The sequence below is a fragment of the Vigna unguiculata genome, chromosome 3 (genome assembly GCF_037176805.1).
Source record: "Vigna unguiculata cultivar grain cowpea cultivar isolate G323 ecotype 2 chromosome 3, ASM3717680v1, whole genome shotgun sequence".
NCBI lineage: Eukaryota > Viridiplantae > Streptophyta > Magnoliopsida > Fabales > Fabaceae > Vigna > Vigna unguiculata.
The window spans coordinates 8,618,209-8,643,452 of record NC_140794.1 but is presented as its reverse complement, the minus strand read 5'-3'; the positions used below and the strand labels follow the sequence as shown (position 1 = coordinate 8,643,452).

General features: G+C 29.0%; 1 protein-coding gene across 10 annotated transcripts; it reads right to left on the bottom strand.

The window, feature by feature from the left end:
• Window positions 1-13,696: 13,696 nt before the first annotated feature.
• On the bottom strand, window positions 13,697-23,144 carry LOC114176092 (Peptidyl-tRNA hydrolase family protein). 10 transcript variants are annotated; one of them, XM_028061009.2, is made up of 11 exons: window positions 22,951-23,144; window positions 20,810-20,884; window positions 20,265-20,435; window positions 20,036-20,148; window positions 19,745-19,829; window positions 19,582-19,649; window positions 17,469-17,519; window positions 17,307-17,380; window positions 14,574-14,632; window positions 14,412-14,488; window positions 13,697-13,953 (listed from the first exon to the last, which is right to left on the bottom strand). In XM_028061009.2, exons 4-11 carry the CDS (start codon window positions 20,141-20,143, stop codon window positions 13,822-13,824), a joined length of 654 nt encoding a protein of 217 aa, XP_027916810.1. In that variant the 5' UTR covers window positions 20,144-20,148; window positions 20,265-20,435; window positions 20,810-20,884; window positions 22,951-23,144; the 3' UTR covers window positions 13,697-13,821. The 10 variants fall into 10 exon arrangements, with proteins under 10 accessions (XP_027916810.1, XP_027916808.1, XP_027916807.1 ...); XM_028061007.2 differs by having other exon boundaries at window positions 20,280-20,435; XM_028061006.2 differs by having other exon boundaries at window positions 20,326-20,435.
• Window positions 23,145-25,244: the final 2,100 nt, after the last annotated feature.

Sequence of the window (25,244 nt, the reverse complement as noted above, 5' to 3'; positions counted from 1 at the left end):
GTTTTTTTTTTTTAATTTTTGACTAATTTAGTCTTTCATATTTAAAATTATATAAATTTATTTTTAATTAAATTTTGTTAAGTTTATTTGATATTTTAAATACATTTTAGAATAATATTTGAATTATTTACACCGTTTGACACATTTTCGCTTCAATGTTAACTCAAATATTATAATAAAATACGTTTAAAATGTTAAATAAACTTAACAAAATTTTGTAAAAAAGACTAAATATATGTATTTCTAAAGATAAATAACTAAATTGATATAAAATTTCGAAAAGAGACTAATTCCAAAATTAAGTGAAACTTGAAAAACCAAAAACATATTTAACCCATTTAATAATATGACACAGAAGGTGCAAATCTCAATTATAAAATTTTAATAACTCCAATATCATAGTAGTTAAATATAAATTTAACTCATTCTCACAAAATTAATTCAATCAAATATACAATAAAATATGTAAATAATAAAACATATATCTATAGCTCTATAGCGTATCTTATTACATTCTTTAAATTTTGAAACTGGATATAAAAGATGGAATTTTCAGCCTTTGTTCTCTTTTTCATTCATTGAATTGATTTATCAATCCTATAAAGAAAGACATTGTATTTTAAAGAAAAAATTTGATCTAGAAATTTATTTTATCTCGAAAATGAGATTTCTTTTGGTCAATACTAAATTGTAAGAGGCGGGGTTTTTTTTTAAGCCAAATAGTAATATTTTCAAGATTAACTTTTGTAGAGTCGTCTTTTCTAATATGTCTTATAATTTTTCAAATCAATTTTAGATAATTTATATTTCAATCTCAAAAATTTATTTAAGGAGGTGAATTTGGACTCCTTTATATATTAAAAATTTAATCACATGACTAGTTGATATAAAAGATCTATAACCCTCTATCTCACAGCAGAAACATTCAAAATAGAAATAAAGAGAAACTTGATAATGAATAATACAATATATATATATATATATAATTATTGTCGTTATAATAAACACAGATAAACTTGTATATGATTTGATGAAAGAGAAATTTAGGCAACCCTATAAAAAATATTATCATTTAATTCAAATCTCTAATGCATGAAATCCTAAAAAAACAAAAATAATATTTTAAAAGCCACTTACATTAAATAAGCATGTGACTCCCACTAAATAACTAAATAAATGATTAGATAATAATCATTCCAGGTCCATAAACAATACAGAAAAAAAAAAAAAAACTCATGGAAACAGACTCATCTTGAATCACATATATTTAATCGAACTAGCTTCTTATTCTTGTGGAAGGCATAAGATAGAAAGGTAGAGTTTCAGATTTTTTATTGATTTTTTTTTATATTATTCTCTATTGAGTATTAAAAATACATTGTATTAATATTTTAAATATTTTTTTATATATTTTAAAACGTCAAAATTAATGATAATCAATATATTATAAAGACACAATGAAAAAATATAAAAAAAACTCAGAACAAAATCCAAATTCGTATATATATGCATAGATAAAATAACACGTTTTTAGTGAAGAAGTTGGTAAACAAATTTTAAATCGATGAAAATAATACATTTTATATAATAAACTTAAAATTTATTAATTTGTATATGTATTATAAGAAATTTCACTTATTTATTTGTTTTTTGTCGTCAACTAATAAAGACTGGAACAGAAGGAAGAAGAAGATATAGCTGTAGAGCATGGTTGTGAATTAAATATGAGCAGCTGGCACGAAAAGTGTCGTTCATTTTTGTTATGTTTTGGTCGCTTTTTCTACTGATTCTGTGGTCACTGCCCACTAATGTGAACTCTGAAGCGAAACCAAAAGAAGAATAAAAAAAAAAAGATGGAACGCGGAAACCAAAAGAAAAGGTCACCACACCATATAAAACACCGACTCAAACTAAAGCGGGTGAGTTTTTCGTACGTGTTTTTTTGACCCGTACGTGTGTGTGTGGAACCACTCGCATCGCATGCAAAATGCAACAAACAAACCTCTCAAAATCCCAAACACCACAACTCACGCAAAAGTCAAACTCCTCTTTCACTTCTTTGACGTTTGTTCCATTTCTTTCCCATTCTACGTTATCTTTTAACGTTTTAAGGTATATATCATTTGTTCAATTTAATATTTAAGTATAATTTTAATATCAATAGCTTTTGTTTAATTTTATTAATAATTAATATAGTTGAATATGTATGTAGCTTTATTTTTTTTTCAATATCAATTATTAGGATGAGCGCTTATCGCTAAACTAAAAATCATTCTTTTCACGATTTGTTTAATCATAATTTAATTCATTTAATTTTTTCGTGAAATAATTAATGTCACCTGTAATATTTATATATTTTAATTAATTTTTCTTTATAGTTCACTTTTATTCTTTTGACCAGACCGATTCAACAACCCATATAAATCACAGTATTATTTAAAAAGTTTAGGGAAAGAAGGAAAACGTATTTGTTACTTTGAATTAATAGGTGTAGTACATAATAAAAGATATGATATTAATTAATGTAATAGTAGTACTTCTGAAAAAAAAAAAAGGTGTTTTGTCTTGAAATGTGTGACACCTTTTTGATGTGGTGAGAGAAGGAAAACGTCACTGTGTTTTAAAAATGGTTGAAGATTTGATGTAATCTACGACAAAATAATACGCGATCCGTTTCATGATTTCGTAAAGTAAAATAAAACAAAAAGGAAGAACCAATTAATAAATAACATTAACATCGGCGGCAGGTACATCCTTGTCTGTGAAAACTTCAATTTTATTTATTTATCTTTTTATTATTATTATTATTATTTGTGAAAAATACATGGATTATGTATTTATATTTTTTATCATAACATCTTATTTTAACTAGTTAAATTTAATATTTATATTAGTTTACAAATTTATTCAAATGTACAACTATTACTATTTTTATATTTAATATGTGTAACATATAATTTCAATAAAATTAACATTGGAAGAGTGTTATAAAGTATAGATTTACATAAAATAAAGAAAAGAATCATTATATTGTTAAATAGTTGAAAATGTAGGTAACTTTTTGTAGCGAACGTGTTTACATTTTTTTTTTCTCTTTTTCACCACTATTAATCAGATAAAATAGTTTAGTTGATTCAAAATGTTATTTTAAATATAACTAATAATAAAATAAGAGTGTTATGTATTATGTATTATTGTTGTATATTATATCAACAAAAGCAAATGTCTTCTTTTGTTAATGTGGCTATGTGGTGTATTATTTTATTTTATTACATTTAAATTAAAATAATATTTTATTTTTTAAATATATATTTTATTTTATGGAACTTTGTTGTTATTATATGAAAATAAGATATTTAAGTGCATTGTATAAAGATTATGCTATAAAAAATATTTTAAATGTAGAAACAAACATCTAAAGACTTGTAAATCCAATTGTATTAAGTAATGGTTTATTTCTACTAATTTAGTTTCTTTCATTTTTTTCTTTATTGTTCTATTATATATATATATATATATATATATATATTAATTTATAACTAATGTCTAATATTTTTATTGTAACTTTAAAATGTTATTAAAAAATAAGAAAATATTTGTGTATAATAAATAAAAGAATCTTTATTACATGTTTATATATATTCTATTTGCTAAAAAAATATAGAATTAAATTAAACCTAAATTTTATTTTATTGATTTTTTTTTCATAATCGCTTTGAAAAATTAAAATAGTGTGGTAATATTTAAAACCAAAAATTCAATGCACATTTCAATTATATTTTAATAAAACTTCAATAACAATATTTTAAAACTAAAAATCCTGGAAAAAATTAAAGACAAAAAAGAACAAATTAAAAAAAATAACGTTTTTATATCTAATACTAGTGTAAAACATGTGAGCGTGTATCTCCACTTTTGTTTATAATAATAAAAAAAATTGTTATAAAAATTATCAAAATAAAAAATTGTTACTGGAATTTATATTAAATTTATAAAATAAAGTTAGTTGTATATAATAATAAAAGCAGTGAAAATCATGTAAAAAGAACAATTGAGAAGGTAGTCACATTCTTGATTGCTATAAATAAAAGAAGTTATATAATTAAATAAAAAGTAACTTAAAAATCTTAATCATACTTTATATTTTGTATAAATTAAAATAGTGCTTTTCAAAGAAATTTGCTCTTTTATCTTGATCTGACACAGTGATTAAGTCTAAAATACCTAATAAATATTCCTTCTTAACTTGTATGGAAAAAAACAAAATCACCCACTCACATCTTTAATATAATAATCATAAATTAAATAAAAAAATGATGTAAGTAAACTAAATTCCTCAAAAAAGAGTGAAGTAATTATTATTATTGTTTACATAAGTTATTTACGTACACAACTCATGAAAGTAATGCAATTGACGTGGATGGAGTTTATAAGCATGATTTCACCTACAAATGTTGTGTAGTAATTAACAATCAACAAAACTTCAAAACGTGTCCTCTCCAAGTTCCCACAACGACAGTTTTTTTAGTCCCCTATCAATTCTCAACAACCACCGTCCACAAAGAATATCTCATTAATTGATATAAATTATATATATATATATATATATATATAAATAAAGAGATTTTTTTTTCACAATTCAAAATACTAATTTGACTATTTAAAATATAATTATTTATTAAATTTTAAAAATTAACCATTATTTTTAAAAATTTATTTTCTCTATTTATTAACAATTATTCTCTCATTTTTTTGTTATATATTACTTTATTTTTAATAAATATAATTTTATTTTATATATTAACTTAATAACATTATATTATAATCATTTATTAATATAATATCATACATATTTAAAAAATGCATACACACAGACGCGACAACGTCTGTGTGTAGGCTAGTAGTATATAAATTGAATTTCCTCTTTTGTGTTCACATTTGTAATGTCAATTCTATTCTTTATAATATAATTATTTATTAATTTTTTTAAAATTAATGGTTATTTGTACTTATTTTCTACAAAACTTTTTTTCTTTTTTTCTTTTTTTTTTATTCATCAACAATTAATTTCTATTTTTATTTCACTTTATTTTTAATAAATATAAATTTATTTTATATATTAACTTAATAATATTACATTATTATCACCTACTAACATACTATCATTCATAATTAAAGAATGTGTACACACATACACTATCACGTCTATGTGTTATGTGTACGCTAGTATATATATATATATATATAAACAATCTAAAAAGTTGAGTCAAATGAATTATACATTGATAAAGTGATTCAAACTAAATTTAATCTAATTTAAATTAGATTGAAAAAATTTAAATTTAGTTCATCTAATTAAAATTTATATCCGATGTATTTTATGGAATGTAGACTAAAGTTTAAAAAATTCAATCCATCTCCATCCTTAAATTATAATCATAATCTTTGTGTTTGCAAAGTTTAAAATGATAAAAATAGATCACAATTATATTAGATTTTTTTTTATATTAAACAAATTATTCTTAAACTCATATTTTGTATATTTAACTAATTTGCTTCACTTATAAATTTCAAGAAAGATGTCATTACAGGAATAAAATGATAGGAAAAGTGTGTAAATACGAAAATTACATAAATGAATAATCTTCATTGATTGTTATGACGAAAACTTTGTTGTTTAATTTTTTATTCACTTAAAAGAGAAAAACAATTGTTCAGTTTTTTATACTTTTTGTTTTTTGTTCATCTAGATAATATTTTCTTGCATTTATTTTTTAATTTGATTTTTTTGTAAATTCAATACTATTAATAATGGAAGGGTTCAAAAGTCTTCTTGCTATACCTCAGTATCTAATATCGGAACAAACGGCTCAGAGAGATTGGCGAGTTTAGTAGCGTCGGTGCGTGGGGAACTTTGATAATAGCAGAACTTTTAGTTTTTAAAACTTTTGAATATACGAAAAATATGATTTTTATATTTGGCTAATTCAAAACCAATAATATTTAAAAATAATTTTAGAGTATGAAAAGGATATGTAAGCTTCCTCTTAATTTAACAGTCCTAAAATAAAATAAAAATGATATTTATAATAATATAAACAAAAATCATCTTACGATAAGAATTTAAGTATGAGTCTAAATTCCACGTTGGCTAAAAATAAAAAGGTAGAGTACTATATAAGATAAAGACCCATAAATCTATTATCTTAAAGTTTGAGATTAAGAGTAATGTCAATCCTTTATATGTAGGTTGAGCTCGTATTTATTGATATTGTATCTCCTAGATGATCCTTTCTCATAAGACCCAATATTTTATGAATTAAATTCATTTCTTACATTGTTAATATAATTAATATGTTATTATATCTTCGGTTTATTTTATTTGTGATTATATTAGAAGGCTCATGGAAACTTATAAATACACTCGATAAGATATTTTAACTCGATATTCATTTACTCTTGTATTCACAAAAGATTTTATATTGTCGGATAAAAAAAATAACATCAATATAAACCGTTCAATGATTTTATATATATATATATATATATATATATATATATATATATATATATATATTTATAAAGTAAATAGAATTATATTTTTAATTAATCATAGACTATTATTGGTATAATTTTTAATGTAATTTATCATAAAATTACTTGAGATTGTAAGTGTATACAAAGATTATAACTACTTTTTTTTTTTAAATTCTTAAGTCAATATGAGCCTAATTTATATACATCATTAACTTGAAAATAAGAAATCGTAATAGTATAATTTTTAAAATGATTTTAAAATAACAAACTTAACATACATAATAATCTATAATTAAATAAAACTATAAATTTTGTTTACATTATTAATAAAATATTTTTTTTTTTTGTAGAAAATAACCGAGTAAAGTGAAGTAGTTTCTTATAGATGAAAGTTGAATATTTTACTATTAAAATGTAGAACTTATAAAGAGAAAAAACTACTATTCAAGTTTTATTTTAAAAGGTCTCGAAAAATGAAAAAAAAAATATTCACCTTTTATATCTTACATTTAGAGTTTTTTTTTTCTTGTATATCTCTTTATATTTAAGAAAATTATGGAATCTTGATTTATTAATAGTAAGAAAAGTATGAAATCTTGATTTATTAATCGGTGGAATACTAATCAATTTAATTTTTTTAATGATATTATATAATATAGTAGTCCAAACAAATTTAAAGAATTAGTGGAACAATGTTTTTTAGATGACATGTTAAGTGTTTTTTCTATTTAAGAAAATTATGGAATCTTGATTTATTAATAGTAAGAAAAGTTTGAAATCTTGATATATTAATCGGTGGAATTCTAATCAATTTAATTTTTTTAATGATATTAAATAATATAATATTCCAAACAAATTTATAGAATTAGTGGAACAATGTTTTTTTAGATGACATGTTAAAGCAATGTCCATAAATATATGTACAAAATCTTTGTATTAGAATTTATAAAAACCTAATCTAATTAATCAAAATACATGAGGAAGATTGTATGTATGTTAACTTGAATGAAACTAGATATTGCAGAATCATATTGAAAATTTGATGATACATTTTGTATCTTGTTAAAAAAGTGATCCTTGATTTCCAACCACACATTGTCTAACCAAATCTAACATGTTCCTAAAAAAATCTAATTCGTGCATATTTGTTACGTAGAAAAAGAAAGATAGATTCATATTCTCATACATATAAGTTATACAGGAACAAGAAAATTCGTCGACTCTTTTAAAAAAAAATATAAATCCATTTTTTTTGAGGAAAAAGACTATTCCAATTGTAATAAAAAAAACAACTTTATTAATGGAAAGAAAGTGATATCTTTTATCGAATATCGAAGAATTTGAACAAAAGATTTCCATATGGATAGGATATAGAATATCCACGATGATACCAAAACCTTCTAATGAGATGAGTTTTGTTAGAACCGTTAACAAAAGGAATGAAATGAGTTTGTTGATACATTCAAGTACTTAAACTTCTTATAATTAGTAAACTAAATTTATTGTTATAATCTACATTTTCTATAAAAAGGGACTCATGACCATAAGCTATAGTCCATAAATAGATTTTCGAAAGTAAAAAAAAAAAAAAGTGGGTGTCGGATGTCTTGATATCAATACATTTGAGATCGTTACATTTTCATGAGTTCTTCTATTCAATCATTTTCCTTTTCCTTGTTGTTGACTCGTTGAAATAATGAGTTACTATTGATATCAACACATATGAGATCGCTAAATGTTTAGGAGTTCTTTTATTCAATCATTTTCATTCTCCTTGTTACATATCTCGTTCGTAAACATCTTCTCTTTGTTTATCGAGTCTATAGCGAGTTACAAACAGAGTTCGAAAAGATAAAATCTTTGATGATTCCATCGTACATGATTGAGTTGTGAAAACTTCTGGATATGTAGCCTACATCTAAACTGAATTCTTTCTGGTTAAAGAATCTTTTTCTAGTTACTCTAAAACAATTAAGAGATTCTCTAGAAGAAATATAAAGTTTTGCTTTTGGTAGCAACATGTTATGGGGTGGTGGTCTCGCTTATGGGGTCAAATAGATAGTTCTAAGAATAAATATTGGAATCTCATCAATCTCATAAGTATTATACAAAATCCCATCAATCGAATTGTTTTTTCGAGAAATATGAGATATCTAAGCCATCAAAGTAAAACAATCTATTCATCGATAAGAAACATAAAAACCATGAATGGTGATTGGATTGATGATCAAATAGAATCCCGAGTCTCAAACACTCATTCGATTAATGATAAAGAAAAAGAATTATTAGTTCAATTTTCTACCTTAAAAGGAAAAAAATGATCGATTAAATTTTATTGAGTCTTACTTATAGTGATTTTTTATTAAAGAATAACTATGGTAAATTAGGAACACTTCACTTACGATATTTAGTTAACATTAAAAAAAATCTAATGATTTATGAATTTAATACATTTTATTTAGAATAAAAACGTATAATTATAAAAAAAAATATTATCATTTTATTATAACTAATTTTTTATTATGAGTAATTATTTAAATCCAAAAGTTATAATCGAAAGAATAAAAGTTAAAACTATTTTTTTAATAATTAAAAAAAATAATACAATTGAAAAAGACGTATATACCAAAAGAAATAATCCATTAATAATATAGAATATAAAAGTATAGATATTACATACTAATTTAATCTCATATTATTGTTTATGTAATTTATAACGGTAATTATTGTAAACTCAATAAGTTTATTATATTCATTATTAGGTAATAACATAAAATTACCTTATTTTGTTGCATATTACTCTCAAGAGTGCCCAGCCTTTGATATAAACAAAATGATATTTGTCAACTAAAGATTATTCTAAATTAAAAGAAGACAAAAATATAATCTTTATACATCAAATAGATGAATCTTTATTTTATATTGTTTTTTTTTTTTCAATAACAGTACATAATAGTGAGTAGCGAAAGGAGTAAATGAGGCAGCAGATAATGTTGTTGTGAAGTGGTTGGCAGCACCATTTTTGATTAATGAATTTGGTGCCACTTGTTATGAGTGAAACCATTTTTGTCAAAACTCATCCTCCAAAATATTCTATACTTGTCAAGCAAGAACTTTTGGGTCAATTGTCAACACAGTCCAACAAAAAGTACATAAATTAACATCTCTTCTTTCATTTTTTTTGACCAAACAATTCCTTCTCATCTCTACTCCTTTTAACACTTTCCAATCTTCATTTTACCAACCTTCAACACGTCAAATATTCATAACCCCATCTTACCAATACAAAACCTAATACTATTTAATTTAGTGTATTAATATAGGTTAAATATATTTTTAATTTTAAACTTTCACCTCATGTATCAAATTTTGATACAAAATAATTTGATTCCCAAAATATAAGAATGAATAAATATATTTTTTAAAGTTTTTTTGACTTGTCAAATAATATTATCCAGTTTAGTGTTTGAATTGTTTGTACCTTTTGATAAATTATAGCTGAAATACCAATCTAAACATATTTTAACAAGGGAAAAAAATTAAAGTAACTAAATTAAAATGAAAATATCCATTTATTTTTAAAATTTAAAATTTAAAATGTTTCAAAATTTAAATTCAAATTTAAAAAATATAACATATTTAATTCATATATATATATATATATATATATATATATATATATTTCAGGTTTGAAAAGAAGAGAAAATGTAGTTTGTTTCTTAATGTATAAAAGAGTAATAATAATTATGTGATTTTATAAGTAATATTTCATGAAATTCAAATTTTTTATTTAATTTTTTTATATTATACACCATTAAGTATTAAAAATATATTATATTAATATATATTTTTTTAATAATTTTAAAATTAGTGATCATGAATATATTTTGAGAATATAACAAGATAATAATGCAAAAAAAATCAACAGAAAATCCAATTTCTATTTGAGGGTGGCAAATGAATTCTCCAAACCAAAAGATACTGTAAATTTCAAAGAAGGAATTGAATTCCATTACTTTTGTTGTGTGTGTGTTTTTTCAAGGTTCTTCATATGTATTGGAGCAGTCACCAAACCATATCTGAGAAGAATAGTCGGTCCATGATACTTGTGAGAGAAGTCGGTGACTTGGTCTTTTATATTATGTGTGTGTTTTTGGCACCTTCACAACAAAACCAAAAAAACTGAATAAAATTTTCCATGAAGGAGGAAGCAGCCACGAAGGTGCTTGAGATAGATGTGTATAATAAACACACATGTTTGACTTGTTTGCTCTGATCTCTGTGTCACAGCTACAAATAAGGATCTCGATCACTCGACACACTCAGATACCACACAGCACAAACACGTATTCTGTAACCTCTTCTACTTTTGCCCCATTTCTTTCAGAGTGGAGTTGACAAGTGTTCATTTAAGGTCAACCCTAATTTTGAGAACTTACTCAACAACTCTTTTTAATTTTTCACACTGTGGTTGGCATGTGAAAGTCAACATGTGATGCTAGCTACTTGCTATTTATTGGTATTAATTAGGCTAATTAATATGCAGATTGCAAATTGCAACAGTACTGTGTATTTGTGTGTACTTGGTTTTATGTATGGAATTTCTGTGTGTGTGTGTGTGGGAGAGGAACAGAACATATGCATGTGACACAAAAGGGTATTAAGAGAAAGATGATTAATGATTGCTTAAGCAGATTATAGTTTTAATTAATTAGAGTTAACGTCAGAAAGGAAGGAGAAAATGTAGCATATATGGATTTAATTATGCAGCACACAGCATGCATGCGTGGTGTAGGCGAAATATGAAATTAAGGAGCAGGTTATATGATTTTGCAAACACCTACAGCTAAAACAAACACAAACATGTCACTATGTCAGTGGTTGGATTAAATAAATGATGAACCAATTATATGTCCCTCAATAATTCTCCAATGATGTGTGTATTTCTAACCATAATTAACCACTGCCTCAAGCAATCCCCAGTTACATACTCATTGCTCTCTGTATATACGTTGAAGATCACGTATCATTTAGAGATCAGACAGTTTTATAGTATAAAAATGGATGTAAAACCTTACTTTACACGCTGGTTTTGTAGGATTGAGTTAGGTTTAAAGTTTATTTCTTAATGATATTTTGTAATAATATATTAAGAAATAGTTAGGTGATCAACTAAGCTATAGCTGTAGAAATAACTTGGTGATTAGATTAATAATGCAGGCAGCATGTGTTCCATGCCATGGCTTTGGTTGTAGTAAAGAGGTATTTGAAAGCAAAGAACAATGAAATTTGACCAAAGTGAAACATTAGTTTAATCCTAGATCTGGGAAAAGGTTGTTGGAAAATGAGAAGGTGTAGGCAAAGGGTAAAGAGTGTGAGAAGAAGTGATGAGAAGAGAAGATAGGGTCAACTATATGAATAAAAGGACACCACCAAATGAACAAGCTGGCATGCATATATGATTCATGCACAATCCACCTACCAATTGTACCATTTCCAATTTGGTATCAGATAACACTACCCATTACATTAATTAAGCTTTCATAATTGCATGGCCTGCATCAACATATACATACACCTTTATTATACAATCACTCCATAAAGTTAGTTGTTTCAATCAAAATTAATATTTTTCCCCCTTCATGGATCATAAATATTGTAGGTGACATTAATTATTCTATGAAAAAAAATTAGATCGAATCACAGTCAAATAGTAGTGTTTGAACTGTTACAATGCTTTGTCTTAGTACTAAACACTTCATGGAACACCAAAATGCTTGTTTTTGCCCCTTTTCGATTACTGTGACCTTTTCACTGTTTTTATAGCTGAATACAAAAAGTGTTTTGTGAAAATGATAATGTAGCTGTTGAAAATAGACGTGTTGAATAAATCAAACAGCGTAAATTTTGAAAGAGAAGAAAAAGTAGAAAAGGGCTAAGAATGAGCATGGTGTATCTCAGAGAACATGTAATGCCATCTACTTGTTTTGAAAGTAAATAAAGAAAAGAATAGTGGGTTTTTTCATTTATTTTGGTTGATCATAAATGAAGCATTCCTAAAACATAAATACATTAAATATGAAGTGTGAATATGGTACAAGGGAAGCATATGGTACTACGGAAAATCAAATCTGTCAATTATTTTGTTTATAAGGTCCCTTTGGGACGTGGATGGATGGAGCACATGCAAATTTTTCTACTCGGCACATTGTTGAAAACCTGTTTCTGAAAATTTCAGAATCGACATGGTTGGATCTCAGAACAGCTGGCTGCTACTGTAAATCCTTTACTGTCGTATTCGGCCCATAATGTTGTGTTGTGTGATAATCAAAACATGGAGCGTATGAAATGAAACCTGTTGGATCGATGCAAGGTTCAATTTTGAAAAAATTAACGTGATTGAACACTTTTTTTTTTATTTCACATGATAAATTCGATTAATATTTAGCCGTATAATTTATGGCTTTTTTAAAATTAAATTAGCTATGGAAAACATCAAATCAAATGTGTAAACATGAACTTAATATCAAAGGGTGTTAACTCCCGAAAAGTCAAGATAAAAGAATCAGAAGAAATTAGTTAAAAGATAATTCATAAATCAAGTAACATGACTCGTGATGGTTTACCAACCAAATTATTCAACACTTTAAAACTCAAGTCTTATTGATTATTATGATAGAGGTTCAATCCTCTTAATTTTTTTTCTTGTTCTTATCCAAGTATTTGTACCTTCTAACTAACCTGTATATCAAGCCACATACGTAGGTAGTGGACAGGAAGTAGAAGTTAGGTTCCTAATCTGCAATTTTCTAGTTGCAACCAAGTCCAATATTGTTGAAGTTTGAAAAATTATTTTTTTAACGAGTTTAGATGAACCTTTTCGATCTTAATAACAAAATCATTTTTTTTTCCAAGCTAGAGTTAAGGTATATATATAAACTAATGTATGGAAGATGTCTTAATAACTTTTCAACAAAAAATAATTTGACCTGTTTATGTCAAATTTCCCTACCTACTCCATGGTTAATAGCGCGTCTAAGATTACGATTAACAAAATGAACGTGTTGAATAACAATGTGGCAATACTTTAATACGTTTTAAGTTATCCCACCAGTGTAGTAAACTTTTCACTTTGCACATCACAGAGACAATATCCAAATTAAAGCAAATCAACATAGAAAGATTTATACACATATATTATGTGGAATGTTACAAAATTCTGGCAATTTTCAATCACTAAGTTGTACACATGTATTGAAACCTAAAGAGAAAAAGGAAATCCTTTCAAACTGGTAAGTTTTGCACTCTCAAGTGCTTATACTTTTGTTCTTTGTTGAATCTTTTTGCACTCTCTGTAAAACCTTTAGATAAAAGGAGCTTCAAGGCATCAACTCCCTCTTGCAAAGCCTCGTCAATCTGTTCAACGAGAAAAGCCAGATACATTGAGATGAAGATTTTTGTAACTTGGCCCGTTTTAATCAGTGCATATACTACGATGTGAAAAATATGCAAAAGCAATTTCCACAAGCTTACCACAAGAAATTTGCTTTAGTATATAAATGGGGTAATGTCACCCAGGGTAGTGCTCTACTGCCTCTACACATATCACATGGTTTTAACAACTATGGCTCTCTTATAAAACTTTTGCTCTAAAACTTTCAGGATCAGTACACTCATTTTTATAAAGCCACCCTATGGTGTATTATAAAACTATTAGCACGTTTTTATGACATTGACATTGATAATTGGATTCAAGTTACGTACTTCATACAAAACATGAGGTGCACCATTGCAATTTGAACCATGAGAACCAAACTGAAACGTTCATTACATGAGAAACCAAAAGTGTATTTAGCAGTTAAGGAAGAACTTACTCGTTGTCTAGCTGTTAAATTAAACTTTTGAAGCAAAAATGCTTTAGGATCCATTTGCCCAGGAGGACTTCCAATTCCTATGACAAAGCAAATTGAAAATAAAAATGACAGCAATAAACTGAACTAGGGAAACAATAAAAGATTTGCAAGAAAAGCACCAACCTATTCTCAGTCTGGGAAATTCTCTATTTCCTCTGAAGTGATAGATCACACTCCTTAGTCTGTCGGTTAGAAGCAAGGAGGAAGTAGGATGAGTAGCATTACTTGAGTCAAGAAGCACTCAACAAGAAAAAATCAGAGCTGAGAAGGTTTCATGAACTCAATTTCCATCACCACTTATCCTTTAAACAATATTATTGAATTATAAACACCTTTATTTCAGCTTCGCCAAAAAACTATTTTCCTTTTTACCGAAAACCATGAACTATTACAGATATGACAACATATGGCCCATTGAGAAGTCAAAATGTAATTAACAATGGTGAAGCTATATATCCACTATGAATGATGAAGAAAAACTATGTGATTAGGTTTCCATACAAAGTACTAATAGACTGTTTGTTTACGGAAAGTTAGTCAGCCACTAGTTTAGAGCGGATAGAAGTTTTTTCGAGTAACAAAGTTCTTGATATAAAATATTTTCTCACTGATATGCATTTTCCTACCATTTAGATTCCAAATAACCACAACTGGTGTCGAGGATAACTCCTCATGGGTGCATTGAAGCTTGGATATCAAAACACAAATCAGGAATAGAATTGAAACAATCTAACCTTGCAGTCATTAGTTTCTAAAATACTTTAATTGGACAAAGAAGACACTTCCATAGTTTCAGAAACCAAATGGATAGCAACAATAAAGGTCATGAAAATTTTCCAGATGAACTGGAACACAATTTTGATAATTTAGGTACGGGCACAAAACTTACAGCAGGCTGGTGAGAAGAAGGAAGGTGAAGGACCAAAAGACGAAGCTGTAAATACAACTAACAACCCTGACTGTCAGAACCAAAATTTTCCAGTGTCAACTGCTATCTCAACATCCAAACTTACACAGTAAATAAGTAATAGCCCAAACCCATACAGCCCAATTGTCCTCGGCCCATTATAATTCTTGTAAATATCTCTGTATGTAACCTTTTTCTGTTATAACCCTGGAGAAGATTGTAGAATAGTATGAGATGTAAATTGGTTAGGCAAAAACGTGTATATAACGTTGTATTTTGGCTGAAATGTGACTTGAATTCCAAATCATTACCTCAGTATTCCAAATATCTTCTCCCTCGTTCTTATTTGTTTTATGGTATCAGAGCTCCTTCCTGGAGCTCTGCCTGCTGTCCTCCCCTATCTTCAACAACTCCCTCCACCCTCCAGTCCAAAGAAAGACGATCCATCGCTCAACCCTTCCAGTCCTTATTTCATCCATCCTAGTGATGGTCCTTCCTCTGTGTCTATTACTCCTGTCTTTGATGGAACCAACTATCAATCGTGGCACGTGTTGACATTGTCACTGCTTACATTTCTGGAATAGTTATTTTTTCTCCAAATTTTGTCCTTCACGATGTCCTCTTGGTTCCCAAATTTCATTTTAATATTCGTCTCAACTTCACATATGTTAGCCGGCAAGATGAACATTACGTTTGGTGGGTCAGGAGGAGCATCTTAGGACAAAGGGAGTAGGTGAACTTGATTGTGGAGATGTTGAGGGTGGTTGCAGAGATGTTGAGGGAGATGTTGCAGAACAAAAAAAAGTGGAAAACTTGGATAGCAAGTTAATGTTGTTGAGAAACAAATGGACTTGGAAGAGAACAAGGATTGCAAAATGATTGATTAGGCAACAATTAGATTGGGCAACATTCAAAACATTATTATCAACATGTTACAGCAGAACAAGCACAAGATTGTGAAAAACTAAACAAAGTTGCATGAAAGAATTAATGAAAAGGATGAACCATTAGGAAGGACTATACTATGTATGATATAGGCCAATTATGCAATCGAGGGGTAAGGAAGTGAATGAAAGGAGCGTGGACCTGAGAATCGAGGCCTGGTAGTATATGAGAGGAAAGGGAAAAACATGACATGAGAGAAACCGTGAGGAGAAGAGAGAGGAATAACAAATTGTACAGGTGGCATGTAGGACAGAATGCGGAAGCCAGAAATCAAACACGGAAAGAGAACGATTTTTTAGTTTGATGTGCGAACAAATAAAGGGACGAGGAAATGAGGGAATTTATGAAGCATCGTGTTGGGTTGTTAGTCTGAGCAGAGGAACTTGTCATTTCTCAGTCACCGGGTGTTAACATTTTTATTTTGCTCTAATTCCTATTTGGCATCTTCTAAGGACCTCACTCCATTCATGTCATTTGTTTTCTATAACAGAGGATTCCTCCTCTGGTTGCAAGGGAATCCTTCAATACATATGTATCAGTTTTTTTCTTTTTCAATCTATATTGATTTCCTATCAATATCTAATCGAGAGGGAAAAGTTTATAGGTCATGGGTTTTTTGCCACACAAAGCAAGATGCAACCTAATCAGGACTCTTAAGATATCCAAATTGTTTTATGAAATTGCACAGCCATTCACAGTAATGTTGATGTACCACAGTTTTATGTAATTTGGCTTACTCCATCTATTTTTTCATTATAACAAAACGTAGAACCGACTTCCGAAGTGATGTGAATTTGATTATGAGTCCAATAATATATACATGTTAATTTCAACATAGATAACTATTGGGATGGGAAATTAGTGAGTTACATAATCTAGTGATGCATAATAAACACCATAATAACTCTAGGGCAGTAGGTACTTCAATTAGTAACAAATTTCTTACGGTCAATGTCAAACAGATAGTATTAATTTTACTTCAGAATTATCATTTAGTATTGTACCCTTTGTGGCTTCCATGACCCCCTTTGTCATAAAGACGAAGCACCCCACATGGCAAGGTCATGTCATCATGGAACTGCAACCAAAAATAGATGAGTAAATAAAGAATACCACACCTGTCACTGATACTTTAAAGAAATGGACTGGGATACAGAATAACTAACCACAAGCACCTGATTTAGAGGTAGCTTATAATAAGCAGCCAGTGGTCCTGTCTGCAGTAAAATGAAGAGTCATGAATGACATAAATTGATAATAAGAATAAGATTTCGTATGTAACCTAAACATCAACCTGTTAGGATTATGAGAAAGTGATAGTTAGTTAATACAGGTAGGATATTACTGGTTAGGGAGTTAATAAGTTAAATAAATGCATGTATTTATAAATGTTCATTTGGAGATTAAATTTTGACACTTTATGAAAGGAGAAATCCTTTGTGAAGGGCAAACCTTGGAGGTGAGAGAGTTCTCCTATTTCTTGTTCTTTTCATCCTATTCAATAAAAAATCCCTCTTTCTTTTCTTTTTGTAATTCTTACAAATTGCTGGATCTTCAAGGGACAGGCAGTGTTGGAGATGAAGTGCAAATTTGGACAAGGAGGAGCTGCCAGCATCTATAGGGGCAGACCCAATTGGTTGATTGCTAGGGCTGAAAAATTCTGAGGTACAAGAAATTCATTCATTCCATAAGCTGCAATATGCACTCATGGGCATGAAGGGTATGGTCATGCAATGGTTCGAAATTCTTGGTGCCAAATGAACCCAAATTCAAATTGGGAATCCTTTTCTACAGATTTGATCAAAAGATTTGAAGATACTTGTGGTAACCGTGTCTTTGAAAGATTGACTACCTTAAAGCAAGAAGAGAAATGAGATGGAAACTTGCATCAAAGAAATGCAGACTTTCCACGGTGTTCTTGAAAGAGAGGACCAACAATAATCTAAGCTCAAGCAAATGGTGCAACAGTCGGTGAAGAAATAAGAAATCAAGCCAAAACTAAATGAAGAAGCAAAGGTAAAGTGTTTGTGGCGAAGGCAACCAACTTAGGTGAAGCGTAGCATCATTCTTGCAAGCAAAAACAACACAAGATAATGAAGAGTTAAGACACAATTCTTGAAGAGCAAAATGTGAAAGATGAATCAGAAAGGTTGAGGGAATAAAAGAGATCAAGTTGTAGCTGAAACAGTTTATTTCTTTTTACATGTCTTCCCTGACAAAACAGCCTTAAATCATAGATGTACAAACAAGTTTACCTATTCTAACAATAGACTCTATTAAGTCATACCTCTAATCGATGAGACTCAACCGCATAAGACCTACATCCCAATGGTTGTACTCTATGATGTTTAACTTGGTATTTCTGGTCAACCCCTCAGTAGGTAACCTTTTCTAGCCCAAGATCGATCACAGGTAAGGTGGCTTTCCAACTATTAACTTGGATTCACAGTTCTTATATTTAAAATTCTTTTTGATTGCCATATAATACCAGACAATCAAAGTACTCTGTTCAATTCAAAACTTACAAGGTTACAAATGTCAATATGTCATCAAATAATCATGGTTCACCAAGAGGAACTTTTGATTTCAAGATTGCCAGCATGACCGCAAAACTTGCTACAACTTCCTAGTTTTCAATATGCTAGGCTCTAACAGTCTAGAAATATTATAGGTGCATTTGGATAAGAAGAATAAGTTTTTATTCAAGACTAATATAACATAAGAGCCCATATAATAAGCATACTAAAATAAGAAGAGATTATGTTTATATTCACCTTGAAACTAATTGAAATAAGCTAAAGGGACTCATAAGTAATTCACAAGTCACGTTAAAATTAGCTCAGTATAAGCTCTTCTAAACACCCAATATTCAAAATGAGAAGAAACTAAGGAATTAAACACCATCCACTCTGTCAGAGCTCAAACTGCCGAAAATACTGTTATTCTTTTAGCAGCCATTGTCAATTTCAAGATTTTCCTATCCCTGTTGTCGTAATATTAAACTTAAATAATTTCAATCTTTTAACTGTTTACAATTTTTATAGTACATATAACTTCACAACAATGCCAACCAATAAGAGTAAATTTCAATGTGCAGATTAGAAAAGCTAGCCTTCAAAGTAGACTATAAGCTTAAGCGATTAAAGGAACTCCTGGTTAATAAATTTTTGGGAGTGGCAAGTGACAAGCTATATAGACAGCACAACTTGCACAATCTAAAGTTAAATATCCACACATGCTTAAGAGAAAAAAAAAAAATAGCACATTCAGTCTCCTTACCGATTCACCACTCAGATTCATGTAAGTCTGAGGCTTTGCAAGGAAGACAGGAACTTCACCAACAAAACCTGCAACAAACCAACTTGCGCAAAAATTCATGAATACAACAAACATCGAGAGAAAAACAGAAAATAGAAATATCTAAGCAAGGCAGCAGACAAACCTTTTCCGAAAATGGCTTTGGAATGGCCAGTGTTCATAGGAATCCCCTGCGACTCAGCAAATGCATCAATCATCTCAAAGCCGACCTGATTTAGACAAAAACGTATTTTGGAAATTCATCAAGAAAATGCAAAATCAGATGCTGATTATGTCTCCTAACACTGCAGAACACTTCTAATGCAAGTTAAAGACAGATGACTAAAACTTGTAACTACCAAAACAAACTACTAACAAGCTGTAGAAGCGGAAGCCGAAAAAAAGAAAAAAGAAAAATGGAAAGGGAAAAAGGTACATTGTGGCGAGTTCCTTTGTACTTGTCACCAGGATTGCCCAACCCCACGAAAAGCCATGGGCGTGGCGCAATGGTGCATAAACATCGCCGGCTTAACCCATTAAGCATTTCCTCTGCAGCAAAATTCAAAATAAGAGAGTTTCACTTTCATCTATCCGATGCTGTTGTAAACGGAGAAAATCAACGAAACGACGAAGTTGAATATGCATTAGTAAATTAATGAATTAACTGTCTTAGCAATCACCGTTCTCTCTCCATCTTCGCAATCACTAATCACTGCAGCAACTCACCGTTATGTGCGCCCACGATTCGAAGCCGTGCAATCGAGCAATGGGTGTCGGGTTTTACCCGTAATTTACTAATAGAGTTGTTGAACTTGTGCCTTTTAGGAAACCTATGGCTATCAAACCACGTGAACAAAACAATGACAATAAGAACCAAATTTCCTTGTTTAATGTTGTCCAGTGAAAAAATGCTATTGATTATTTTCTAAAAATCCATGGAATTAGATTAATATAGGTTACTCTTCATATTTTTTATTACAACAATATTAAAGAATAATCTATTTTCAAATTGGAGAGAAATAAAATATCAAGCAAGTATCGCTATCAAGAAATCAAATTTTAAAGATAAATTTTGTGGAACTTGATATTTGCTTTATTTTCTAAAAAACACGTAACAAGTATGTACTCGATCATGTAAAAATAATGCTAAAAAGAAAAATTATGTAAATAAGAATTAAGAAAATATAGATGAAGAACAGTGATCACTTACCTGCTTGTCTGCTCTCTTAGGTCTAGGTTGTTCTACGATCTCTAATGCTCAAATCTCTGTCTTTGCCTCCAAGATCTGTAATTTCAAAGTGTCTTAGACAAAAATCACAAACCTCAACAACCAAGCCTTTTCCAATCAGTAAGAACTACAAATTCCACAAGTGCATACATGCAATTAGTAAGCAAGGACCAAAATTCTGATTCTGATCAAAGACGTGAATATTCAACCTATGAAGCTATAACTCTGGAAAGAAAAGTATGACTCAGTTTATACCGATAACAGATTCAGGTACCAAATTATCCCCACTGACAATCCATATCTTTTGACAATTAAAGACGAAAAAGACGTCCATTTATTTAAAAGCAAACATGTCCAACCTGTAACAACCAAGTGAAGCCAAATGTTGTTTCAATACACCAGGGACAGTGTGTAAAAGAAAAAACTGAAAACCAAAATGAAAAAATCTTGGTCTTAAAAGTTGAGGGACAAAGAAAGTGGAGTTTAGTGCAGAAGAGAGAGTGTAAAGTGTAAAATAGTTGCTAAAAACTTTAACAGGACCTCGTGAAGAACTGCATTAGAGGACAAAAAATGGTCAGAGAAAGTTAGCAGAGACTATAACGAAAAACATTAAAATAGTTGCTAAAAACTTTAAAACCTCACCCTTGAGTAAAGAGATAAGAATTACAGACAAAGCACAATGGTAAAATCCTATGAGAAAAGGGACAATAATCATAGGGAAAACCTCCAAGACCCAAGACAACACCTTCTTACCTGATCTTGAATGAAAAAAAAAAAAAAAAAGACAGCTGAATTCCCTTCCACACTCCAACAACTCTCACTCTCTCTCTATGTTATGTTGTTAGTATTATCCTACAAAAATAAACTGCAATATTATTATTACTTTGTTGCTCTTTCTCTCTAACTTTCTGGAGCAACGTGGAGGGGTAGAGGGAGTACATATACGAAAGATACCCACGGGAAACAATCCCGTGAGTTTGGTTCAAAGGGAGCATTGAGTCCCTCTCCCCGGCATCACTATCTTGCTTTATTTGAGAGAAAAAACTGGACTGTGAGTTAAGTTCTGCAACCGAATAACACCACTTTTAAAGGTTAAAATAAAAACTTGCTACCATTGAAAGTATACTGTTTCTTAAAATTTTATCATTAAATTTATTAATATTTTAGTGAACAACAACATCACAGTGCATGGCTTAAAGTCAATCAGCATGCTTAAAGGCAAGCAAGAAAAATGAACAAGTATTTTATTTTATAACAACCACAGACATGTAACAGTCTACAAGTCTTGTTCTAAAAGAATGCTTTGATGGAAAAATAGAAGTAAAATCAAGAAATCATTCTCATGAATTGTGGGGCAACCTAGTTATACTACACATTTCTGAAATCATAATTCCATAATAATTCTATTTCACAAAACCACGTCATTCTTCAACTTAACCAGGAGCTTGAAGAACATTATTTCAAAATAACATGGAAAACAAAACAGCCAACAAAAGTCATTAGGCGTGTCCAAGCTTCGGTTTAAAGGCTTAGAGATTAGTTCTATGATGTAGTGAGTGGGGTGCAATGAGTAAGGAAGAAAAGTGTATACAATAAATTTAGGGGTGCAATGAGAAAACTCAAAAATAGAAAACAGCCCAATCACAACAAACACAGGAGAAGTACGAGATAAACAAACATTGGGGGTGCACGAAGGAAACAAAACATGGCCTAGTGCACGAAGTTGATAGAACCAGATTTAAGCCCAACGCCAGAATAACTCCTAGAACGTAAAACCCTAGGGGTTCTTCTTCCTCTGCGTGAGCCAACACTCACCCATTCACGGTCTGGAGTGTTTTATTGGCGGAGAAGAATGCAGAATATGAAGCTGTATTGGTTGAGTCGTGGTTGGTGTCGGAGGTTGAAGGGTGATGAAAGTGTTGGTGTTGAGTGTGGGAAGTTTGATGAGCGTTATTAATGAGGGTGACCGTGGGATTATGCTTTCAAGCACTCGAGCAACAACTCACACAGAATCATAAATCAACAACAAATAAAACATAAAACATAAAGTTCGGCATAAAACAACATCATATGCATTCAAGCACCAGATAATTCTATTGAATCTTCCCTGATGAGGTGCTTACTTCTCGGAGCCCCTTTCCTTGTTGTGCTGGCGGTCCTGGGTTGGTTCCCTCCTTGGCTCCGATCGGATCCCTTTCCTGACAAGTTACATCATTACTTCAAAACATCATCAACACCACTCATTGTCGAACTTCTTTTTCTTCCAAGCCCCAGTGAAAAATCAACAGTGGAATAACATTGTGGGAAAGGAGAAGATCATTCCAAACATAAGTTCAAGAGGGTAAAACGGTTATTTCAAAACTCATGGGGTGCAAGTAACAAATAAGGGGATGCATGAAGCAAACACCTACCAAGAATCATGTGAAAGGAAATGTCTTAGGTTTTTTTTACCATGTTAGGGTAATTTCAAACCGTAATTACAACATTAGTGCACTTTTCATCAAAAATTGTGTGGGATTTCAGTTTAGCACATTTGAAGTCGTACCATTTTAGTTCAAAATAACGTGGGAAAGAAAACAAGGCAACAAAAATCATTAAACGTGTCCAAGCTTCAGATTAAATATCAATTATAAAATTGGTTCATAGAATCAAAGATTAAGGACTTAAAAATTAGTTTTATGATCGGTTCATAGGATCAAAGATTGTAAAAAGATTGTAAAAAGATCGTGAAACTGAGATGTCATAGAGTTTAAATAGTGATTGAAGTAGTCAAAGTATTTAAAAATGTCAAATTATATTGTATATGTTCTATGATCAAATGGAAATATCTAGAGAAGTTATTATAGCCTCCATTCCTTCATTGTGGAAAACTAGGTCTAAATATATGATTCAATATCTGAACATTTTCACTCTTCCAAATATAAGGAAACGTAAAAGTAAAAAATTCATGAAAAAAATAAGAAAAATTAACAAACACATGATTAGTATAACTTGTTTTTTCATTATGAACACAAATCAATTACATTTCCAACACTGCTGATGGTACATAAACATCTAAGCAAAACATGTATATGTTGTGTTCACACTTTATTCCTTACATATGTGTATATAAATAAATGAATACATATAATCAGACTCCTCCTCTACTGCATGTTTCTCCAACCCTGTGTAACATTTTAGTGAATACAATGTAATTTAAGATTTAAATTTGGTTTTTAATTGGTGTATAATGTGTTGATTTTAATTTTAGTGCTTAAAAAATCATCTTATAATATTTAAAATCTTTATTTTTAGTTTGACTTAATTAAGTTATAAGTTCTTCATAAATTTGAATATTTTTAATTGAGTTTTTATGGAGATCATAAATTTGAATATTTTTAGTTTTTTAATTGAGTTTCTGTTTCATTAATTGGACAGGGTATTTGTTATTTGATTTTTCAGTAATTAGGTGACGAGATTGATAATTTTTCTAGTGATCTTACTCAATTATTTTAACATTTCCAAACATGAAAAATTATGGTCAATATAAAATGATATTGTGTTAAACGAAAAGTGACTTTTATTGCATTGATTGAAATAATGTTGAATAATAAAATTGTTATGTTTTTTACTTTCATGTCATCATTAACTACATTAATCAAGGAGTGTTAGTCTCAGTATAATTAATATAAGTGAGAACGATTCTCTTTTAACAAGTTACAAACTTCAAAACACAATGTTTTTTTAATGTTTGATATAACATGTCATCATTTGAATACTACAATGTAAGTGTAAGGATTGACTATCCTAAAATCATGAACTATTCTTATGGGTTTTAGCTTGAAAGACAACAAATCTTATATTCTTATTATTGAAATTGAAAAATATATATTTAAATTTACTTTAATAATAATATAAAATAATTTAAATTTTTTATTTAATCATAAATAATTTGTTAAACGACTTTGAAGGTAATTATTGTAAAAAATAATAGATATAAACTGCATAACATTTTGTGACTAGGTGATAGTGTAAAAATTTTTTATACTAACATTTTATAATGTCTTTCTCATTTATCCATCACAGCGATTTCTTTAATAAATGTATCGAAAAGATATGCCAACGCTTTTAATTGTTAGAACCATGTGTTTTAGATTTTAATATTGAGTTAAATATGTTTTTAATCCTTCAATTTTTAATGAAAATTTGAATTAGTTCATTTTGGAAGTCTTGAACCAACCTAATCACTTATATTTATAAATGAGTGAATTTAGTCTTTTAAAACAATATTTTTTAAGTTTATTTGACGTTTCAAATGTGTTTTTCAATTAACATTGAAGTGAACATGTGTCAAATAGTGTAAACTAAAATACTACAATAAAATGTGTTTGAAACATCATATAAACTTAATAAAATATAGTTAAAAGAACTAAATCCA

Bases quoted from the DNA above. Each gene is read 5' to 3' on its own strand.
- LOC114176092 (XM_028061009.2), bottom strand. From the start codon at position 20,143: ATGCTTAATGGGTTAAGCCGGCGATGTTTATGCACCATTGCGCCACGC. The intron at 19,830-20,035 runs GTACCTTTTTCC...TGTCTAAATCAG, and splicing joins ACAAAGGAACTCGCCACAAT to GTCGGCTTTGAGATGATTGA. The intron at 17,381-17,468 runs GTTAGTTATTCT...TTTTGGTTGCAG, and splicing joins CTCTAAATCAGGTGCTTGTG to TTCCATGATGACATGACCTT.